The sequence below is a fragment of the Balaenoptera physalus genome (genome assembly GCF_965194825.1).
Source record: "Balaenoptera physalus genome assembly, chromosome: 1".
In the NCBI taxonomy this organism is placed as follows: domain Eukaryota; kingdom Metazoa; phylum Chordata; class Mammalia; order Artiodactyla; family Balaenopteridae; genus Balaenoptera; species Balaenoptera physalus.
The window spans coordinates 186,377,397-186,400,687 of NC_138882.1; the positions used below are offsets into that span (position 1 = coordinate 186,377,397).

The 23,291-nt window shown below is 42.3% G+C and overlaps 1 protein-coding gene across 1 annotated transcript in view; it reads right to left on the reverse strand.

The window, feature by feature from the left end:
* The window catches only part of LOC309658869 (uncharacterized protein), a 39,911-nt gene extending 19,279 nt beyond the window's left edge, over nucleotides 1-20,632 (reverse strand). The window contains exons 1-3 of the mRNA XM_082457960.1: nucleotides 13,000-20,632; nucleotides 11,988-12,560; nucleotides 10,416-10,960 (exon numbers count right to left, since the gene is read on the reverse strand). Of these exons, the coding sequence (XP_082314086.1) occupies nucleotides 10,416-10,960; nucleotides 11,988-12,560; nucleotides 13,000-13,355 (1,474 nt within the window). The 5' untranslated portion in view covers nucleotides 13,356-20,632. The remainder of the gene's footprint in view (nucleotides 1-10,415; nucleotides 10,961-11,987; nucleotides 12,561-12,999) is intronic.
* Between the last annotated feature and the right edge of the window lie 2,659 nt (nucleotides 20,633-23,291).

Here is a 23,291-nt window from a genome sequence, read left to right on the forward strand (position 1 = left end):
ACATGAGAGACTTGCTCTGAATAAGAGGGACTAGATTCCTCCCACTCAGTCGCAGCTTTCTCTGGAAACTGAAAAATTTGTGGGAGTGGTGGAGGCAGAGTCCTCATACTGTGCAGTGGTCCCATAGGGAAAACCATTCATTAATTAAAAGACTTGCTCATCCTCAGATCATGCATATGAATCAACCATTCAGTGATCTGAGCTCCCACAGTGGTTTTAGATGGCCAGAGGGAGAAACAAAGACACATAAGACAGTTGAAATCACTCTACAGTGACACCTACAGGAGGTAAGCTCACAAGCGGCACACTGTCTCACCACACAATTTCTTTAGTAAATTTTATTCCCAACAAATTCAACTTTAAAATGGGAAACAAAGTCTCTCAATTAGAGAAATGAGGGGTGTTAGAAAGCCAACCTCCGACTAACACCCGAGCCTGATTCACTTATAATATGCATGGAGCTTACACTTGCAAGCAACTACTTACTTGGGGAAATTATATTAAGGGAGATCTCAATTTTAGATGACCAAATGGGGTTCTTTTGACATTCCAAATTTGATAGTTTTGCACACACAGTCAGGAAAAGCCAGCTTGATAAAATATCTTTTCAGAATCCTAAAGTTACAGAAACAAAAGCCCTTCTAGGAGTAAGTTGCTTTTATCTCCCCATTTCTTTGAGAGGTAAATGTTCTATCTGATTTTCTTAGGTGTTTTTTTTTTCCTCTGGGTTTTGAGAGCTTGGTCTCTGCCATCCAAAAGGTACACATATTGTGTACATCTGACAACCGGTCAAATAGACTGGGATTCTGAGCAGCATTATTGGCTGTGCCAACTTTCAGAGGCCTTTGTCATCTTAACCTTTGTTTCATCCACCTACACAACAAAGACTTTTTACTTTCTTAGACTATTTTTAGGAGTAAACGTTCTAGACCTTGTGAAGGCTACATCCTTTGCATTGTCTTCAGGGGACTACTCGTGCATCTTACTTCTTTAAATTGCTATTAAAATATCAGTACTACTGGAGGGAGCTTCAAGATGGTGGAAGAGTAAGACGCGGAGATCCCCTTCCTCCCCACAAATACATCAGAAATACATCTACACGTGGAACTGCTCCTACAGAACACCCACTGAATGCTGGCAGAAGACCTCAGCCCTCGCAAAAGGCAAGAAACACCCCACGTACTTGGGTAGGACAAAAGAAAACAGAAAAACAGAGACAAAAGAATAGGGACGGGACCTGCACCAGTGGGAGGGAGCTGTGAAGGAGGAAAGGTTTCCACACACTAGGAGCCCCTTCGCGGGCGGAGACTGCGGGTGGCAGAGGGGGGAAGCTTCGGAGCCACAGAGGAGAGTGCAGCCACAGGGGTGCGGAGGGCAAAGCGGAGAGATTCCCGCACAGAGGCTCGGCGCCGAGCAGCACTCACCAGCCCAAGGGGCTTGTCTGCTCAGCCGCCGGGGCGGGCGGGGCTGGGAGCTGAGGCTCGGGCTGCGGTCGGATCGCAGGGAGAGGACTGGGGTTGGCGGCGTGAACACAGCCTGAAGGGGCTAGTGCGCCAAGGCTAGCCAGGAGGGAGTCTGGGAAAAAGTCTGCAGCTGCCGAAGAGGCAAGAGACTTTTTCTTGCCTCTATGTTTCCTGGTGCGTGAGGAGAGGGGATTCAGAGCGCCACTTAAAGGCGCTCCAGAGACGGGCGCGAGCCGCGGCGATCAGCACGGACCCCAGAGACAGGCAGGAGACGCTACGGCTGCTACTGCCGCCGCCAAGAAGCCTGTGTGCGAGCACAGGTCACTCTCCACACCGCCCCTCCCGGGAGCCTGTGCAGCCCGCCACTGCCAGGGTCCCATGATCCAGGGACAACTTCACCGGGAGAACGCACGGCGCACCTCGGACTGCTGCAATGTCACGACGCCTCTGACGCCGCAGGCTCGCCCCGCCTCCTCCGTACCGCTCCCTCCCCCCGCCTGAGCGAGCCAGAGCCCCCGAAGCAGCTGCTCCTTTAACCCCGTCCTGTCTGGGCGAATAACAGATGCCTTAGGCGACCTACACGCAGAGGCGGCTCCAAATCCAAAGCTGAACCCCGGGAGCTGGGCCAATAAAGAAGAGAAAGGGAAATTTCTCCCAGCAGCCTCAGAAGCAGCGGATTAAAGCTCCACAAACAACTTGATGCACCTGCATCTACTGAATACCTGAATAGACAACGAATCATCCCAAATTGAGGAGGTGGACTTTGGGAGCAAAGATATATATATATATTTTTCCCTTTTTCTCTTTTTCTGAGTGTGTATGTGTATGCTTCTCTGTGTGATTTTGTCTATATAGCTTTGCTATTACCATTTGTCCTAGGGTTCTGTCTGTCCGTTTTTCTTTTTCTTTTTTTTTAACTTTTAAAAATTTATTCCTTAATAATTATTTTTTATTTTAATAATTTATTTTATTTTATTTTACTTTACTTTATTTTATCTTCTTTCTTTCTTTCTTTCTATTTTTTCTCCCTTTTATTCTGAGCTGTGTGGATGAAAGGCTTTTGGTGCTCCAGCCAGGCATCAGGGCTGTGCCTCTGAGGTGGGAGAGCCAACTTCATGACACTGGTCCACAAGAGACCTCCCAGCTCCATGTAATATCAAACCACAAAAATCTCCCAGAGATCTCCACCTCAACTCCAAGACCCAGCTTCACTCAACGACCACCAAGCTACAGTGCTGGACACCCTATGCCAAACAACTAACAAGACAGGAATACAACCCCATCCATTAGCAGAGAGGCTGCATAAAATCATAATAAGGCCACAGACACCCCAAAACACACCACCAGATGTGGACCTGCCCACCAGAAAGACAAGATCCAGCCTCATTCACCAGAACACAGGCACTAGTCCCTTCCACCAGGAAGCATACACAACCCACTGAACCAACCTTAGCCACTGGGGACAGATACCAAAAACAATGGGAACTACAAATCAGCAGCCTGCAAAAAGGAGACCCCAAACACAGTAAGTTAAGCAAAATGAGAAGACAGAAAAACACACAGCAGATGAAGGAGCAAGGCAAAAACCCACCACACCTAACAAATGAAGAGGAAATAGGCAGTCTACCTGAAAAAGAATTCAGAATAATGATAGTAAAGATGATCCAAAATCTTGGAAATAGAATGGGGAAAATAGAAGAAACATTTAATGAGGACCTAGAAGAACTAAATAGCAAAAAAACAATGATGAACAACACAATAAATGAAATTAAAAATTCTCTAGAATGGATCAGTAGCAAAATAACGAGGCAGAAGGATAAGTGACGTGGAAGATAAAATAGTGGAAATAACTACTGCAGAGCAGAATAAAGAAAAAAGAATGAAAAGAACTGAGGACAGTCTCAGAGACCTCTGGGACAACATTAAACACACCAACATTCGAATTATAGGGGTCCCAGAAAAAGAAGAGAAATAGAAAGGGACTGAGGAAATATTTGAAGAGATTATAGTTGAAAACTTCCCTAATATGGGAAAGGAAATAGTTAATCAAGTCCTGGAAGCACAGAGAGTCCCATACAAGATAAACCCAAGGATAAATACGCCAAGACACATATTAATCAAGCTATCAAAAATTAAATACAAAGAAAAAGTATTAAAAGCAGCAAGGGGAAAACAACAAATAACACAGAAGGGAATCCCCATAAGGTTAACAGCTGATCTTTCGGCAGAAACTCTGCAAGCCAGAAGGGAGTGAAAGGACATATTTAAAGTGATGAAGGACAGAAACCAACAACCAAGATTACACTACCCAGCAAGGATCTCATTCAGATTTGATGGAGAAATTAAAACCTTTACAGACAAACAAAAGCTAAGAGAATTCAGCACCACCAAACCAGCTTTACAACAAATGCTAAAGGAACTTCTCTAGCAGGAAACACAAGAGAAGGAAAAGACCTACAATAACAAACCCAAAACAATTAAGAAAATGGTCATAGGAACATACATATTGATAATTACCTTACATGTAAATGGATTAAATGCTCCAACCAAAAGACATAGACTGGCTGAATGGATACAAAAACAAGACCCGTATATATGCTGTCTAAAACAGACCCACTTCAGACCTAGGGATACATACAGACTGAAGGTGAGGGGATGGAAAAAGATATCCTATGCAAATGGAAATCAAAAGAAATCTGGAGTAGCAATTCTCATATCAGACAAAATAGACTTTAAAGTAAAGACTATTACAAGAGACAAAGAAGGACACTACATAATGATCAAGGGATCGATCCAAGAAGAAGATATAACGATTGTAAATATTTATGCACCCCACATAGGAGCACCTCAATACATAAGGCAAATACTAACAGCCATAAAAGGGGAAATCGAAAGTAACACAATCATAGTAGGGTACTATAACACCCCACTTTCACCAATGGACAGATCATCCAAAATGAAAGTAAATAAGGAAACACAAGCTTTAAATGATACATTAAACAAGATGGACTTAATTGATAATTATAGGACATTCTATCCAAAAACAACAGAATACACATTCTTCTCAAGTGCTCATGGAACATTCTCCAGAATAGATCATATCTTGGGTCACAAATCAAGCCTTGGTAGATTTAAGAAAATTGAAATCATGTCAAGTATCTTTTCCGACCACAACGCTATGAGACTAGATATCAATTACAGGAAAAAATCTGTAAAAAATATAAACACATGGAGGCTAAACAATACACTACTTAATAACCAAGAGATCACTGAAGAAATCAAAGAGGAAATCAAAAAATATCTAGAAACAAATGACAATGAAAACACGACGACCCAAAACCTATGGGATGCAGCAAAAGCAGTTCTAAGAGGGAATTTTATAGCAACACAATCCTACCTCAAGAAACAAGAAACATCTCAAATAAACAACCTAACCTTACACCAAAAGCAATTAGAGAAAGAAAAACAAAGAAACCCCAAAGTTAGCAGAAGGAAAGAAATCATAAAGATCAGATCAGAAATAAATGAAAAAGAAATAAAGGTAACAATAGCGAAGATCAATAAAACTAAAAGCTGGTTCTTTGAAAAGACAAACAACATTGATAAACCATTAGCCAGACTCATCAAGAAAAAAAGGGAGAAGACTCAAATCAATAGAATTAGAAATGAAAACAGAGAAGTAACAACTGACACTGCAGAAATACAAAGGATCATGAGAGATTACTACAAGCAACTCTATGCCAATAAAATGGACAATCTGGAAGAAATGGACAAATTCTTAGAAATGCACAACCTTCCAAGACTGAACCAGGAAGAAATAGAAAATATGAACAGACCAATCACAAGCACTGAAGTTGAAACTGTGATTAAAAATCTTCCAACAAACAAAAGCCCAGGACCAGATGGCTTCACAGGCGAATTCTATCAAACATTTAGAGAAGAGCTAACACCTATCCTTCTCAAACTCTTCCAAAATATAGCAGAGGGAGGAACACTCCCAAACTCATTCTATGAGGCCACCATCACCCTGATACCAAAACCAGACAAAGACGTCACAAAAAAAGAAAACTACAGACCAATATCACTGATGAACATAGATGCAAAAATCCTCAACAAAATACTAGCAAACAGAATCCAACAGCACATTAAAAGGATCATACACCATGATCAAGTGGGGTTTATCCCAAGAATGCAAAGGATGCTTCACTATACGCAAATCAATCAATGTGATACACCATATTAACAAATTGAAGGAGAAAACCCATATGATCATCTCAATAGACGCAGAGAAAGCTTTTGACAAAATTCAACACCCATTTATGATAAAAACCCTCCAGAAAGTAGGCATAGAGGGAACTTACCTCAACATAATAAAGACCATATATGACAAACCCACAGCCAACATCGTCCTCAATGGTGAAAAACTGAAACCATTTCCACTAAGATCAGGAACAAGACAAGGTTGCCCACTCTCACCACTATTATTCAACATAGTTTTGGAAGTTTTAGCCTCAGCAATCAGAGAAGAAAAAGAAATAAAAGGAATACAAATTGGAAAAGAAGAAGTAAAGCTGTCAGTGTTTGCAGGTGACATGATACTATACATAGAGAATCCTAAAGATGCTACCAGAAAACTCCTAGAGCTAATCAATGAATTTGGTAAAGTAGCAAGATACAAAATTAATGTACAGAATTCTCTTGCATTCCTATACACTAATGATGAAAAATCTGAAAGTGAAATTAAGAAAACACTCCCATTTACCATTGCAACAAAAAGAATAAAATACCTAGGAATAATCCTACCTAAGGAGACAAAGACCTGTATGCAGAAAATTATAAGACACTGTTGAAAGAAATTAAAGATGACACAAATAGATGGAGAGATATACCATGTTCTTGGATTGGAAGAATCAACATTGTGAAAATGACTCTACTACCCAAAGCAATCTACAGATTCAATGCAATCCCTATCAAACTACCACTGGCATTTTTCACAGAACTAGAGCAAAAAATTGCACAATTTGTATGGAAACACAAAAGACCCCAAATAGCCAAAGCAATCTTGAGAAAGAAAAATGGAGCTGGAGGAATCAGGCTCCCTGACTTCAGACTATACTACAAAGCTACAGTAATCAATACAGTATGGTACTGGCACAGAAACAGAAATATAGATCAATAGAACAGGATAGAAAGCCCAGAGATAAACCCACGTACATATGGTCACCTTATCTTTGATAGAGGAAGGTAGAATATACAATGGAGAAAAGACAGCCTCTTCAATAAGTGGTGCTGGGAAAACTGGACAGGTACATGTAAAAGTATGAAATTAGAACACTCCCTAACACCATACACAAAAATAAACTCAAAATGGATTAAAGACCTAAATGTAAGGCCAGACGCTATAAAACTCTTAGAGGAAAACATAGGCAGAACACTCTATGACATAAATCACAGCAAGATCCTTTTTGCCCCACGTCCTAGAGAAATGGAAATAAAAACAGAAATAAACAAATGGGACCTAATGAAACAAGACGAAATACAACCCTCAGAATGGGAGAAAATATTTGCAAATGAAGCAACTGACAAAGGATTAATCTCCAAAATTTACAAGCAGCTCATGCAGCTCAATATCAAAAAAACAAACAACCCAATCCAAAAATGAGCAGAAGGCCTAAATAGACATTTCTCCAAAGAAGATATACAGATTGCCAACAAACACATGAAAGAATGATCAACATCATTAATCATTAGAGAAATGCAAATCAAAACTACAATGAGATGTCATCTCACACCAGTCAGAATGGCCATCATCAAAAAATCTACAAACAGTAAATGCTGGAGAGAGTGTGGAGAAAAGGGAACCCTCTTGCACTGTTGGTGGGAATGTAAATTGATACAGCCACTATGGAGAACAGTATGGAGGTTCCTTAAAAAACTAAAAATAGAACTACCATATGACCCAGCAATCCCACTACTGGGCATATACCCTGAGGAAACCATAATTCAAAAAGAGTCATGTACCACAATGTTCATTGCAACTCTATTTACAATAGCCAGGACATGGAAGCAACCTAAGTGTCCATCAACAGATGAATGGATAAAGAAGATGTGGCACATATATAAAATGGAATATTTCTCAGCCATAAAAAGAAATGAAATGGAGTTATTTGTAGTGAGGTGGATGGACCTAGAGTCTGTCATACAAAGTGAAGTAAGTCAGAAAGAGAAAAACAAATACCATATGCTAACACATATATATGGAATCTAAGAAAAAAAAAATCATGAAGAACCCATGGGCAAGGCGGGAATAAAGAAACAGACCTACTAGAGAATGGACTTGAGGATATGGGGAGGGGGAAGGATAAGCTGGGACAAAGTGAGAGAGTGGCATGGATATATATACACTACCAAACGTAAAATAGTTAGCTAGTGGGAAGCAGCTGCATAGCACAGGGAGATCAGCTCGGTGCTTTGTGACCACCTAGAGGGGTGGGATAGGGAGGGTGGGAGGGAGGGAAATGAAAGAGGGAAGAGATATGGGAACATATGTATATGTATAACTGATTCACTTTGTTATAAAGCAGAAACAAACACACCATTGTAAAGCAATTATACTCCAATAAAGATGTTAAAAAATAAATAAATAAATAAATAAAAATAAATAGGTCATAGCATAGGGAATATAGTCAATAATATTGTAATAACTTTGTATGGTGACAGATGATAACTGGACTGATTGGGGCGATCACTTTGCAATGTACAAAAATATCGAATCACTATGTTGTACACCTGAAACTAATATTATAATGTCAGTCAATTATACTTCAATTAAAAAAAAAAGAAAGAAAAAAATTTAAAAAATAAGGCTCGGATTCACCAGGCTGGGTCACTACTGGGCATGTGCACGCCTGTGGAGCCACAGTCTCCCCTCAGCCTCCACAAAGCTCCTCCAGTCCATATAAGCGGGGGTCCATTTCACTTTCCCTGCCCAGCATCCTCCCAAAAATAAAATAATTTAAACAATTAAAAAAATAAAAATAGTGCTAGTAATAGTCCCTATTTCACAGGGTTTTGTTATGAAAGTTGATGGGTTGATATTTGTAAATTACTTACAATATTGCCTGTAGTTAGTGCTTTATAGACATTTACAAAATAAAATAAAATGAGAAACTTTTTGTCTGAAAAAAAAATCAATACTACTCATCAATAAATCCTTAAATTGGAGAAATTTCTAAATTGGAAAAATTTGGAAAACTTTTATAAAGAGCTAATTTATTGATATCTATTAAAAAATTAGAAATTGGATTTAAAAAAAATACATATATGTAATGACTAACCTAAGATGTCCCTTAGTTTAAAACAAATGAAACAAACAAAAATCGGTTTGGAAAGATTTATTTACGGTCTCAACTTCACCTAATGGTTCTTACAGATGCTAATATTAATCTTCATTTTCCACAAAACCTTTCTTCTTTCTCTAAGTCCTGCAACAAGTTGATAAAGTATACCTTTGTAAACAAAGATGAAGCATTTAATCTTTTTCTCTCTACATGATTTCCCCAGAATTTGGCTTCTCCAGATGGCTCCCCTGTGGACTTGATGATTTATTGCAACCAGATTAAAACTCATTATATTAATCATGGTTTAATTTGTTCTTACTTGTTTTCAAATTACTTTTGTCTTGTGCCTCTCTCCACTGTACTACAAATTTATAAATGTAACTAGCTGTATAACTTATATCCCATCTACTTTATAAAATTATTGTCTCCTGCACTACCCAATGTGAAACCAGGCATCTGACATAGCTAAACATCTTGAGGCCATCAATCATATACATAACTCTACAGAGAATGTTTGTAATAGTGCAACTCTAGATAAGAGAAGAACGAACAAGGGAAATATTTCCAGCATCATAATAGACTACTAAAACAGGAGATCCAGGGAATTTTAATAAATATGCTATTACCAGATCTGGAGCTGGTTGAATCTGAGGGTGCAGGGCTGAGGATGCAGATGGCCGACTATAAGTTATATGCTGTATATTACAGCTATTATATTATACATCCTGATATGCTGATGTCAAATCATGCTATATTAGTCTTCCTCAATAAGAAGGACCAGGAGGTGTTAGGGGGATGAAGTGAATGTCTTATTGACATGAACTAGCCTCTAAAAGTTATAATTTTTAAATGTGGTATAAACATAATAAAACCATGTTCCATGCCTGTCTGATTTTAGTATTTTTTGGTAGGAATTTGCATGTCTTTTCCAGCCACAACTAGATAAATTCAAGAAGGACCAGTTCCCACCCATGACAGGCATGGGTTGTTGTGGACCAGAGAGGCTGGCTAATCTCTCACTGCAATGGCTCACTGACTACTGAGTATGTTCCCTTTTTTATTTGTGTTAACCCACTGAACAGTCACAGAAATAAGTAAGGAGGTAAGATATAACCGAGAAGAATAAAAGAACTGGGGAATGATAGAATTTCAGATCATAGATAACTGAATGACTTTTTTTTCCCCCCCATCAGTAACTGAAGATTCCTGAGATGTAAACACAGAAAACAGGATAATATATCATGGAGGGCATCTATCCATTTACACTGAAGATCTCTTTATTTCTGAACATTTCTACAACTGTCCATCCAAGGATAACTCAAACATGTGTGTCTCAAACTGAATCCTCCTCCAGAAATTTAGGTTCATATTTGACTCTATAAACACATGTCTAAAAGTCCCATCAGCTTCCCAAATCAACATATCCTTCTGGAATCGTGCACCCCTGCTGGATCACCTTTCCTTTTCCCAGTCACACTGAGCACATAACAGAAACCATGGGTGTGTTTTCCCTTCATAATGTACCTATGTCCTAGATTTCAGTTTCCAAGGGTTCAGAAGAAAGCTTTTGATAGAAGCAACCAACTAGGCAGGGTATTACATCATTATATACTGGGACTTATGTGATCACATATGTCAATGCCACAGTGAGGACAGGGGCTGGGGCTAATCCAAATGGTCCTGGGATGTCCTAAGTCTCTAAGAATCTCCAAAAGCTCAGCGTGTAGAAGGGCAAGTCTCTCCTGGTGGAGAACACCCTGAGAGCTGTAACTCTCCCGAGGGGCAGGATAAAGCTCTAGATTTAAACCAGGCAGCCCATCAGTATGACGCAGGAGCCTCTCCATGACAGCCATGGAGAGGAGGTTCCCACACATGCTGAAGACCCTGAGTTGGGAACAGTGGCTCAGGGCAGGCAGGATGGCCTCGAGTTGGGAGTCCATGATCCCACACAGGTTTAAGTCCAATTCCTGAAGAGTGGCTGCAACTTTCTCCAGCAGAACTTGGAGGAGCTCAGGACTAAAGTTGGTCAGGGTAACACCACTAAGATTCAGGCCCTTTAGATGACTAATGTTTGGACACTGGAAGAGATGCGTCAAGTCTGATTCTGTAAGCAGGCAGTTGGTTATTGAGAGGTTGTCCAAGGGGGTCTTCAGGCACCTGGAAAAAAAAAGAAAAAACAAGCAATTAGGTCCGGGAAACCAGACTGACAGGTGACCTCAGGTGTGAGGTCAGTGACTGTCCCAAAACCTAGGTCATTAGTACCATCTGGTAAAGCTCAATATCCAGAATGCCCACTCTCATTTTAGGCTGAGTCCTGCCATATTCTTTGTGTGACTGGGTCAAGTACATAGAACCTTGAAAGCTCTCTTTTCTCATCTGTCAAGCAAAGTACAACATACTCCACTTTCTTAGGAGGACGAATGAAGATAATGGAATACTCTAGAACATGCTCAGAGGAGAGCCTGACACAGAGTCACAATCAAGTATGGACACCACTGAATTTTAGTACTGGGAGATGAGATAAAAAAGATTTCAACTCAGATTCCTTCAATCCATGCTTGGGCTCCAGATGCCTATATCTCTGCCCAGGTGAGGCTGTTGGAAGACATGTAGAAACAACCAACCTGGCCAAGATCCCACAACATCCACTGGGGTTGCCAGTCTTCAGGGGCTCACTTACATCCCTGCATCATCTACAAACCTTCTATCAGTTTTTATTATCTTTTTGGCTCTGCTTCATTACCATCATCTCCAGAATCTTGCATTTCCATATATTAATTACCTTATATGCAACACAGACAAACTTTTTCAGCCTGGGGCTTTAAGACAGGCTCACTGTAGTCATAAGTTGGTGACCACAGGGTTTCTATTTAGAAATGCTCAGGTCTGATGTGGTTTTTCCTCTTCAATGCCCCCTTCACTTACCTATTTACCTAAGTCATCTGATCACAGATATCTCTTCCCAAAGAAGAAATCATATACACAACTTCACTAGATCTATACCCCTTAATTTATACCTTTCTAGCATGGTGTCACTTTCCAGAGCTTCTGTACTAGTTGGTCCCACACCTTGATTACTGTGCTTATGTGATACCACACTTCATGGTAGAGCAGCAAATTAGACAATGCATTTGGTATTCTAGTATTGTGTTCACTGTTACTCAGCCAGTGGTGCTACCCTCACCTGAACATCTGGTTCAGGCGACCTTCGAGGAAGGATGGGGATTCCATATGGAGATCCCGGAGGTACTGCAGCCTGAGGATCTGAGAGGCAAACTGTAGAAGATATTGATGGTCTTGCTCCTTGAAGGCAGACACATGAATGGGGGAGAGAAGGAGTCTCTGAACATTCCTCATCTTGCCCAGGTGAGGCGCATACATGGCCAGGGTGGACAGCTTCCAGGTGCAATTCACTTCCACCTCCTGTACACAGTCCAGCTGTACTATACTCAGAACTTTCTTAATATTTTCCTTGGGCATTGAAACAATCTTCAGCTTCTTACAGCACAGGTGTATGGAGCCTTTTCTCTGCTCCACCCACCTGATGAGGTAGGCGAGGAATTCATCCAGGGTCTTTTTCTTGAAACAAATTTCTATGAATACCTCCAAGGGAGCCAAGGGCTGCTTTGTCCTTGAAATGTCCTCAACCACGGGTGCCATCAATGAGCTTGAGTACACATGGGCTCTGGCTCCAGACCACATGCTCCAGAAGTTCTGGCCAGTATTCCTTAAATCCAGCGCCCTCAGTTTGCACCTCCTGTGGGGAAATAGCAGATTGGGTGGGATGCTTTAAGATACACACTGAATGAAACCACAGTCTCAGAATTTAGGCAACACTCAGAATTCCCATCTGTGCTTTTCTTTCACATTCCTGACATCACCTGCTGTCTTGCCTCTTCCCTCTCTTCCTCACTTTCCTCCAGCTTCTTTTACTCTTCCATCCTTCCTGCTTCTTCACTTGTAATATTGTTAAGCATCACAGTAAGGAGGCTAGGACACATTCTTTCAGGTTCCCCTGCATCTTAGGTACTACTACACTTTTGTAAGGCATTTTCCAAAGTGATCTCAGCAATGCTCAAGGCTTCTGAGCTTCTTCAGAAGCCTCTGGTCCACCCCTTGGTCATTCATTCTCCCTGACACCAGCAGTCTCTTCCAGGATACATAAGACCCTGCCAGGCTAACAGGATCAGACCCACCTGGGACGAACTTTCTGGGCTAGCAGGACATCAAGCCCATCCAGCACTGCTTGTAAGGTTCCCTTGTGAGACTTCTGCATCAGGCCCCCTAGAGGCAGGCGGGCAAAGGGCCAGGTTTGCACCATGGTCTTCAAGGTCTCCCTGCATCTCCCATAGAATGCAGCTATGAACAGTGGTGGGAAGAGCTCCGTGGGCAGATACTCCAAAGAGAAGATGGTCAACGCCTCGTCTCTCAACAGGCTCATTGCTGCTAAGTCCAGGAGTCTGGGTGGGTTCCCAACACTCATCCTGACTCTGCTCTGGAAGGAATCCTGTGAAACTGCCAGGGAACAAAGCATCGTTCTCAGGCCATGCATGAGCACACACTTGTCTGTTTCCCCACCCTTTAGAGGAATCAACTCAGGGCCAAAATCAATGCTCTGGCAATGGTGAACCAGAATGGAAGAAACCCAATTTTTCTGGATTCCAGTCTGGGTTTGGTGGGCACAAAGTCATAGCTCTGTCCCTTCTGGCGCTAGAGCAAGAATCTCACAAGTACCAAGAAGGAAGAAAGGCAATGAGTAACTCATCCATTTCCATCCACTGCTTTGCTTAATGCAGTTCCCCCTTGCAAGTTTGTACCATGCAACTGAACAAGCTGGCCCCCTTGTTTCTAGGGTGAAAACTTTTAAACTATCACTTAGTACCCAAACTATGGGGACAGGAGTTCATGTGGAACAGTTTCCATCTTCAGTCCCCAAAGTTCGTTTTCTGGGAAAGATTAAGGAGATACCTTTAAAATGAATGCCAGTTGTGTATAGAATAAAAACTTTAAATGTCAAGAAATATCATTTCCAACAGTTAGATGTTTTTCATTAACAAGAAAAAAGTGCTTGATAAGACACTTAAATGATATAAACCAAAGCACAAATCAAAATGTTTAGGATGAAGGCAAAACTACACTCTGAGGCAAAACCAAAGCCTTAAATTTGTTCAACCCAAAGGAAAGGAAAAGGAAAACTCTCCATGCCATCTCAGACTGCATTCCACCATTCAAAACACGCTTACCATTGGTAAAATATCCTTAGCTGAGTTTGATAAGTTACCGGCTCTGATGTAGCTGGCAGGCTGCTCAGACCTCAGACTTAGTGGAGTATCCAGGCAGTGACTCCAGAGTGAGAAGTTTCTGCATCTCTTCTTTGGTGCTTGAGGCTTTTATAGAACTTTCTGATCACATCCTCCCACTTTCCTACGACTAACTTCCAACCAGAAAGCACTACCTGAATAGATTCCAGAATATCCCTCAGGTTAATCCTGATTGGATTACTGTCAATCTCAGATGAATTGATTGGGTCAGACCTCCATTCTTGAAAGACAAAGAATGAGGGGGTGGGGGATGGAGTCAAGGATTTATTCATTGATTCACTCCACAAAATTGGATTGAGTTTTACTAACATGGACAGTCCGGGTGTGAGAAAAGGAAGGGATTATCTGTTCCTGACGTTATACAAAAAGCAAAACCAAAAACAATGTCTTGAACACATCATTGTTGGGAGATCTTTGGTCAAATCAAAATTATTAAATGTCCCAGAATTAAAGCAGCTTCATAAAGACAGTGGTGTTATGTCCAAAGGAAACCAAAAAAAAAATCCTATTTGCTTCAAGTTGTCACTTAGGTGTTATATTGGAAACATAGCAGATCACGAGCCTATTCAGGGAGCAAGGGGAGTGCAACTGGGGATGTGGTTGGCCCTCCAGGCTTAAGTCCTGGCTTCTCTGAAGGACCTCTGGTCAAAATCACAATGAGAAGTAAGGGTGGGTGCTGGGCAGTGTGGTGGTGGCCATTCCTAAAGGGACCCTGTGAATCACTCAAACAGCATCATATTTATTTTTTTCCTCTTGGGGAAGAGGGACATTAAAGACTTTTCTTTGGGTGATATTTAGAAATTAAGCAGGAGTGGCTAAGAGAAGACAGTGTCATCTTTGAGGGTGTTTCCTCCCAGAACGTTGAGATCTGGACAGAAAACTGCCACGAAAAGACTAAATCTGAGAATGTGAACAGAGGGAGAAATGACCAGCTCCGCGAAGCTGAGAGATTCAAAGCTGAGAAGCTGAAAAGCTGAGACATTTTCAAGTCTGAGATCCACTGAGGGTGGGCACTTTGGGCTCTTTGGGAACTAAGAGCCGGAGGGAAAATAAATGTGGATCAGTCCCTTCTAACCTTGTCCTCAACATGGCAGCTGCTACCAGTAAAAGTTTTATTTTAGGTTCTTCCCACAGAGGATGCAGCCGAGATGGCAATTAACCCCAGGCATATTCTAGGGGCCCTGGGAGCTGAACCATAATCCCACTGGCCCCGTTCTAAGTATTTTTTGATACTGTTTCCTCAAACTTTGGTAAGATTCTGACCGAAGTGACACCATTAGGCACAGAAGTAAAATTCTGTCCTTCTCTTCATATTAAGTACCGTTCAAAAATAACAACACTTTCCCCCCCAAACTTCAGAGGGTATATTTGTGTTTAATGATCTGCCACGTTGAGGGAGGTCTCCCGCCCTGGGCTATATCACACGGAGATTCTTTTGAAATTTAAAATCATAAAAAAGGGAGAACCTTCCTCCATCCCCAAGAATTTTCCATGCCTCCACCTGCCCCCATTTAATGTAATGCCCAAACCATTCTCATATACCGCTGGCCACCAAGGCTAGGGTTTTTGAAGTGTGTCCCCCATCTTGGAATCTTTCTGAGATATTAAATTCACCATATTTCTACCCTGAGTATAAATGGCCTTTGCATAAAATTGGGTTAAACTGGGTTGTACTCAATAGAGATTTTAACTATCATCTTTATTAATGAGCTGCAGTAGAGTGAGATTAACCATACATGCCTGTTTATGGAATAAAAATTGGGTGAGCAATGGTGCCAGCACTTTTCATCCACTATTTCAAATAACCTTCACAGAAAATGTAAACTTCACTGCTCTTTCCCATTTTTAGGCTGGTGGATTCAGGTCTGAGCTTGGGAAAAAAACCTGCCCACTTCCACCCAGCTAATAAATGGTAGATTCCCTCAGGTGAGGGGTTCAGAAGGACCCCTGAGTTGTCAGACAACCTAAGTGTTAGGAAGAACTGGCTGACAGACTTCACGTGATGTCAGTGAAAATGGGAAAATTGCAGGGTCCAAGCTGCTGATGTTTCTACGGGATCCCAGCTTCTGTGAGATCCAAGGAGGTGGGAGGGATCAAAGTGTTGGAATGTTCTAGAAATTATAAAAGCCCAGCACCTTTCCTTCCCCCTGAGTAGAGGATACCTCCTCTGTCTACCTCCACACAGAGCCTGTTTGCTCAGGGGACACACTGTGTGTCGAAGAGGAGGGAGCATACGTGCACAGAGATGCCGTCCTTCCCGCCCAATTCTGGGCCTAGCGGGACTCCCAGGGTCTGATGTGAATCCTGGATTTGGCATTTCTACCATATCCTGGTGAGATGTTCTCATGACCTTGTTAGCTGTCCAGGTCAGAGCAGCTCTCTGAGCCCATCAGGGGGACGTCCTGACTCCCTTCTCCAGTCACAGGATCCCACGTGAGATTCTAAAATATATGCATCCGGGTCTCTGCATAATGGTTTAGAATATTTCTGTACATCCATTTCCTCTTCCAGAATAAGCTGGCTCAGCAGTCCTCTCTTTCTGCAGCCCACCAACATCACCTCTCCTAGAACCTGGAGCCTGGCTACAATGCTGGGACACACTTCCACTGAGATCAGCAGAAATCAAGGAATTCTCAAATTCCACTGAGCTATTTTGGAAAATATGATTAATCCCAAGGCATAGCATTCCCCTGCAGATCCATCAAGGCACCCAGAAATGCTGGAGGGCAACCCCTCTCGGGTTACGGAGGAAGATCTTGAATCTTCTGGTCTTCGCAGAGGTGACAGTTGATGATGGGAGGTCCTGAGGACGAGTCCCCTGCAGAGGCTCTCCCCGATGTGGCTCTCTTAGCCCAGCCCTTGAGCTGACAAAGTTCTCCTCAAGCCCAGTAAGTCTTTTTTCTCTCCCAACACAGATCTCTTCTTGCCCTGAGTTGTCTTGCCCTCTGTGCCTTTTTAAACATTCAGGTCTCTGTGTTGGGTCTCCTTGCCCCCTCCAGTACTCAACAGGGTGTGGTTACACTTTAGATCCACTAAAATATTGCTATTAAAAAAGGAGCTGTCACTCTTCTTCAATAAAGATTTGATGCAAATGTCCCACTGGATCCAATTCATCTCAGAGGACAGGTTTGTAGACACAGGGTGGGTGGAGAGCAGATATGGTCTGCTGACTCTCTCCAGGCAGGATTGGGCCACAGGCACTGAAGGAAGGAAAAGGGAGGAGAACAGAGAATATCCATGGGAGCTGGTGTGGGGCCCAAAATGAGGGAGAGGAGGGAAATGGCAGCTGAGCAGGAGATCATGTCCTCTGACTCTCACAGGGCTGTGTCCCTTCGTGTCTGGGGACTTGTGCCTGAGACCACTGGGGGCACGGGTGTCCTGGTTTTGGGAGCTGTGAATATTACCAAACCAATCTTGGGTCTGCTTGCCCACTCTTAGTAAAGCCAGTCTACTGGCACCGTGTCGTGGTAAGAAAAGTGCAGTGATTATTTCCAGGCCAAGGAAGCAGTACAGGTGGCAATGCCTTAAAGGCCTGAATTCTTAGATGGCTTCAGGGAAAGGTTTTTAAAGACAGGGTGAGGAAGAGCATTTTTAAGTTCATGATCATCTCCTGGACATTCTTCTGAATGGTCGGAGTCAACATCATCGACCTTCTGCTTCCAACTGGTCTGGAATCTACCTGCTCCTGGTCAGCATACAGTGAACTTCTTCAGCCTCATGGGAATTTCAGTATCTGCAAAACAGCTCAAAGGATATTGCTGAGAATATTATCTATAACCCTTGAAGAGGAATTAAATGTTCTGGACTTTTTTTTTTTAATGGCTAAACAATCATCATTTTGTCCTGCTTGAACGTTTCCCTTTATTTTTGCATTTTCTCACTTCTCTGATTAAATTCATTCTTTGGAACTCAGGGAAGGCCTTAGGAGGCTAAAATTTTTCCATAAACAAGAGGCAGGCAGAGGACATGTAGAGGAGTCTGTCTAGGAAGACACCATAGGGTCCTACTCAGTGACATAAGTTCAAAAGGGACTGGCTTCTATTGCCCTGACCTATATTAAGTTCCAGTGGCTGCCCCCAACCTCTACCCAAATGGCACAGAGTCTGGCCAATGGAGACTGGAGAAACAGAGTGGTGAGTATTCATTCTGGATGCAAAGATGAGGGGCAGCTTAAGAGGGAAGTGGAGGGTCCCCACCATGGCATTTAGGCCAAGGAAAGAGATGCTCTTGGGAAGTTTTGCAGTTTACTCTCCTCACTCATCACACCCTCCAGACTTTGAAAATTGTGCTTTTCAGGAGGAAATAAGAAAGAATGACATCTGGCACTGTGTCCCTGTCATCCAAGTGACACTAAGTTGCCTACTTTGATCTGAAGAAAGGTCACAGGAGATGAAAATCAAACCATGACGCATTAACTGCCCACCACAAATGAAGGAGTAGCCCAGAAGCCCACAATGGACTCGGGGGCACCGGACTCCCCTTGTGATAGAAATCCTCTAATGTCCATGGCTCAACACTGGTATGATCCGGGGGGTGTGGGGACTCTGTGGACACAGTCCCTTGGCTGTCTCCAGCACACGTGAAACTCCCCCAACACACAACACCCAATATTGCCCCCCACTTCTCTCTCCTTGATTCATTTAAAAGTATTCATTTTCTTATAATTGGATAATTGTAAACTGTGACCTATGTCATCCCATTTCCCCCTTTTCTGACTCCTAGAAACCTCCATTATATTCTCTGTTTCTATGAAATTGTTTTTTTTAAATTATTCTACATATAACTGATACCATATAGTATTTGTCATTCTCTCTCTGACTTATTTCACTTAGCATAATGTCCTGCAGGTTCATCCAAGTTTTCACATATGGCAAGATTTTCTTCTTTATATGGTTGAATAATATACCTTATATATATACCACTTGTTCTTTATCCATTCTTCCACCAATGGATGTTTAGATTATTTCCTTGGCTATTGTAAATAATGCTGCAATGAACATGGATGCTCATATATCTCTCAAGGATCTAATATACTCAAGGTGACTATAGTTAACACTATAATATTATATACTTGAAAGTTGTTGAGAGGAGATTTTAAGCATGCCAACTACACACACAGAAAAAGTTAACTATGTGAGCTGTGGATGTTTTGATCATCTTGATTTTGGTAATAATTTCACAATATATATGTATATCAAATCATCATGTTCACTTAAAATATATACAGTTATATTTGTCAATTATTCCTCAATTTAAAAGGAAAATTACTGAGTATCTAGTATGTGCCAACTGCCATTCTGGGTGAAGGGGCAACGTCCAATGAATGTGACATATTCCTCTCTCGGTTACCTCGAGGTACAGATTTTACATTCTATTGAGGCAGATAAAAAAAACACATAAGCTAAAAAATACCTGTACCTAGACCACAGTAGTGCAAGAGGGTGAAGGGGCTCAGAACTAGCCTGCCCAGAGTGTGCAGCTTTGACATGAAAACTGTTTTGAGCTGAAGGTAATAAAGACCCAGCAGACTCAAAAAGAAATATTTTACCTCTCCCTGAACTACCTAAAAGAATTTGGATAGGGGGTCTGGCCCTGAAAGAAAGCTATTATGAAGAGAGAATTTTATCTGAATGATGTATCTGTATGATAGGACAAGCATCTAATTACCAAACACCTGCTCTTATGTGAATTACCTCTTCCCCTTTGAAGTCTGGGGTCTCTGTCCCATTCCGTGTGCTGAGATCGTGGAGAAGCCTCAATTGCTTGGCTTCTCCGTGAGTCTCACTGTGCTTGTGGGGCTTCCATTTAAATTTGTTTTTCTCCTGGTAATGTCTTATATCAACTTGATTATTAGACTAGTTGAAGAACGTCGAAGTGTAGAGGAAAATGCTTTCCTCCCTAACAAAGATAAAAATGAATGTGCAAGATGAAACTACAACACAATCTTAATAATCAAAAGGGAAAAAAAATCTATGATTATCCTGTGACCTTTTAAAAGGTTAACTCTCTTGCTGTGGTTATATATATATAGGTAAATGTAAAAGCAGTAAAAGGAATATTTATTTAGAACACAGTATTTTAAAACACTGAGAATTAAATTGTTTTATTTCTTTATAATGAATTTATCAACAGTAGTGTGAGCAGTGACCGCCTTCTTTTCATGGCATAACTGATGACCAGGAGCCAACGTTATTTCTATGCTTTGTAAATTGTCATCCTCCTTTCTAAGTCTGGATCAACCTTCCACCTTGGATCCTTTGTGTTTCCAATGTCATGAAATTCCCCCAGAGTTTTGTTAGTCGGAAATTTTTGGACTGTGTCACTTCATCTGGGGCTTCTTCAGAGTTTCCTTCACACACTATCCTCCTTCCTGCATCTCTGGGAGAAAAGGGATGTGAGCCTGAGAGGAACAGAGGCCATAGAGAGAGGGTCACCCTTGACTGGTTCAAGATCACACGCAGGAAAATGGAGGGAGAAGGGTCGGGTTTTACATGCTTTTTATCCACAGGAGGTGCCTCACCACATTGCCTCACTGTGTAGGTTGCCTCCACTGAAGGAGAAAGGGCTCAGATCAGCAAGTCACTGGAACAGCAGGAGGGAAACATTCCCACCAGTAATAGTGTGGTGTATCTGATGAAAACTGTTTTTTTCATTCTGGGCAGAAACTCACAGGATCCTGGCGATCAGAAATCAGTTGGTCCAGGGAGTTGGGAGGAGTTTCTTCTCTTTGAGCTGGGAAGCCAGGGGTGGGGGGCAGGTTTTGAGGCCACACCTACTGGACTCGGGAACACAGCGAGGAAGAGGATGAGGGGCTGCCTCAGGACTCCCCCATAAGACCTGCAGTGCAGGTCACCCCTTCCCTTCTATGAACTGCAGAGTCAGGAACCAGCCAGCTCGGGGGTCCTAACACATCCCTGAGTCCCTCTTCTAGAGAAGACTCACCTGCAGGACAACTGGCCCTGGCCCTCTGAAGGAGAGGTCCCCAGAATCCACCTGAGTCTGAGATCGATAAAGGGGGACACAGGAACTTGGGAATTGGTGGGCGGAGGGAACATGTCCGGAAGGACTGCACCTATTACCCTTCCCCATTCACTGAAGTCACAGCAGGTTTCCCTCCTTCCAGGTCCTCTAAGGATTCTTGCACCTGGAACTCAGGCTGGCTCAGCCAGCATCTTATGGGGAGGGGGATGGGTGCAGAGCTCTCATGTGTCATTTCAACTTTTACAAGTCTCTAAATGAGGGCTCTCTCCCAGTGGTCTCATATTCTCTTTGAATATGAGGGAGTCTTGGGAAACCCAAGACTTTTACCTGCACTCCTTCCTGGCAATGGCCAGGCAGGGATTTGTGGACTTTGGTTTTTCCCTGTCACGGGGTCCACTCCATCCTGGAGGGTCATGACAACTTCTAAGTGTGTCTACATACATTCTAACGTACAAGTGAGGTCAACCCCATTCCATCTGGATTATTACATAGCATAGCTGGTCAAAAGCCTCCATTTTTCTCACCTGGGAGCTACAGCCTTGACACATTCAACAAACATTTGTCCTTGAGTGACTGCTGAGGCAGTGACACAGGCCTCAGTGACTCTGGCTCACAGACTGAAGCTTTAAAAATGCAAACAAGATGGATCAGTTTTTAAAGTGAAAAGTCTTACTAATTTTCTTATGAAAATGCAGGGGCTCATATGGAAAGCTACAAAGGCAGGCAGGCCCCAAGTTGGGTCACTCTGGGTATTTAGGATATTCAGAAGTGCTTTTCTGCTTGAGGAGAAACCAGCTGTGAAAGTACAATCAAAGAAGACCAGAGAGGGACAGAGGTTAAAGTGCGGAAGGCAAATTTGATGCAGGACTATTGCAAAAATGGAAGAGAGACCCAGTAAGGAACTGGGCTCCATTCAAAATACAATAGGGACAAGCGGGGATTTACAGCCAGGGAACAGGGGTGTAGATGGATGGCATATTACTGAGAGGAGACATCAGGACTGAGGCGGGGTGGGATTCTAGCTTAATCAACCTGACAAGATTCCTACTGCAGGCAGCCAATGATGACCAGATACCAAGAATGAGAAGTGAGAAATTTTGATCAGATATTGTGGATGATCAGATATCAAGGGTGGAGTGGGCAGGTAGCTCTCCCTTGAAGTTTCTCAAACATGCGACCCAAGAGACTCTACTTCATCCCTTTTTGCAAACCAGACTGGCACACCCAGCCTGGTGGCTTCTCAAATGGTCATCTGTGCTCCTATTTCATCATTGTGTTTTACACTTGGAACACACTGCCTCCAGGAAAGCCACCAAAAAAACCTAGTCAAAAAAAGTCACAGCGGTTGTGGAAAGTAAATCATGTCCCCTGCACTTATGTATAGAAGCACAAGTCCCCGACTGTATAACTGGAATTGATACTGAGCCCAAGCTTGTACTGCTCGCCACACAACAGACCCAGAAACTGAGAGATGTGTTGTTTGTGCAAAGAATAGTGAGTTTATTTGGAAAGCCGGCAGACCAATAAGATGGTGGACTAGTGTCCCAAAGAACTAAGTTCTCTGTATTACAATTTAGGCATCTTTTATAATAAAAGGGGAGGGGTTAAGTTCTGGTTCTGGCCAGATGCCAGAGGGGATGCGTTAATTTCTTCCTTTCTATAGCCATTCAAAGGTGGGCCTGCTCAGGGTGTTTCCTATGAGCTAAACAAAGGTATTTTAGCTTAATGCTCATTAAGGGTTCCAGACACTGGCCATTATATAACAGAATGCAAAGGTTCTTTCCTATTACAGAATTTCCATCTTCTCAGGACACAATTCTTAATAACTCGGAAAAGTGAACATATGGGGTTGGCTGAGATGCTGCGACTTTGTCCTCAGCCCCATCTCATTGGATTTTACTAAATATCCCATAAACTGTGTGTGCATCACTATCTTCATTTTAGGGGGAAACTGAAGCTCTTGCCTAAGGTCCTCCCAGCCCTATATCCCCTTCCTCTCCGGAGTCAACAATACTAGTCTCTGAACCCTTAGCAGGAAGCCTTCACTTTTTTTTTTTAATTGGAGTATAGTTGCTTTACAATGTTGTGTTAGTTTCTACTGTACAGCAAAGTGAATCAGCTATACATATACGTATATCCCCTCTTTTTTGGATTCCCTTCCCGTTTACGTCACCACAGAGCACTGA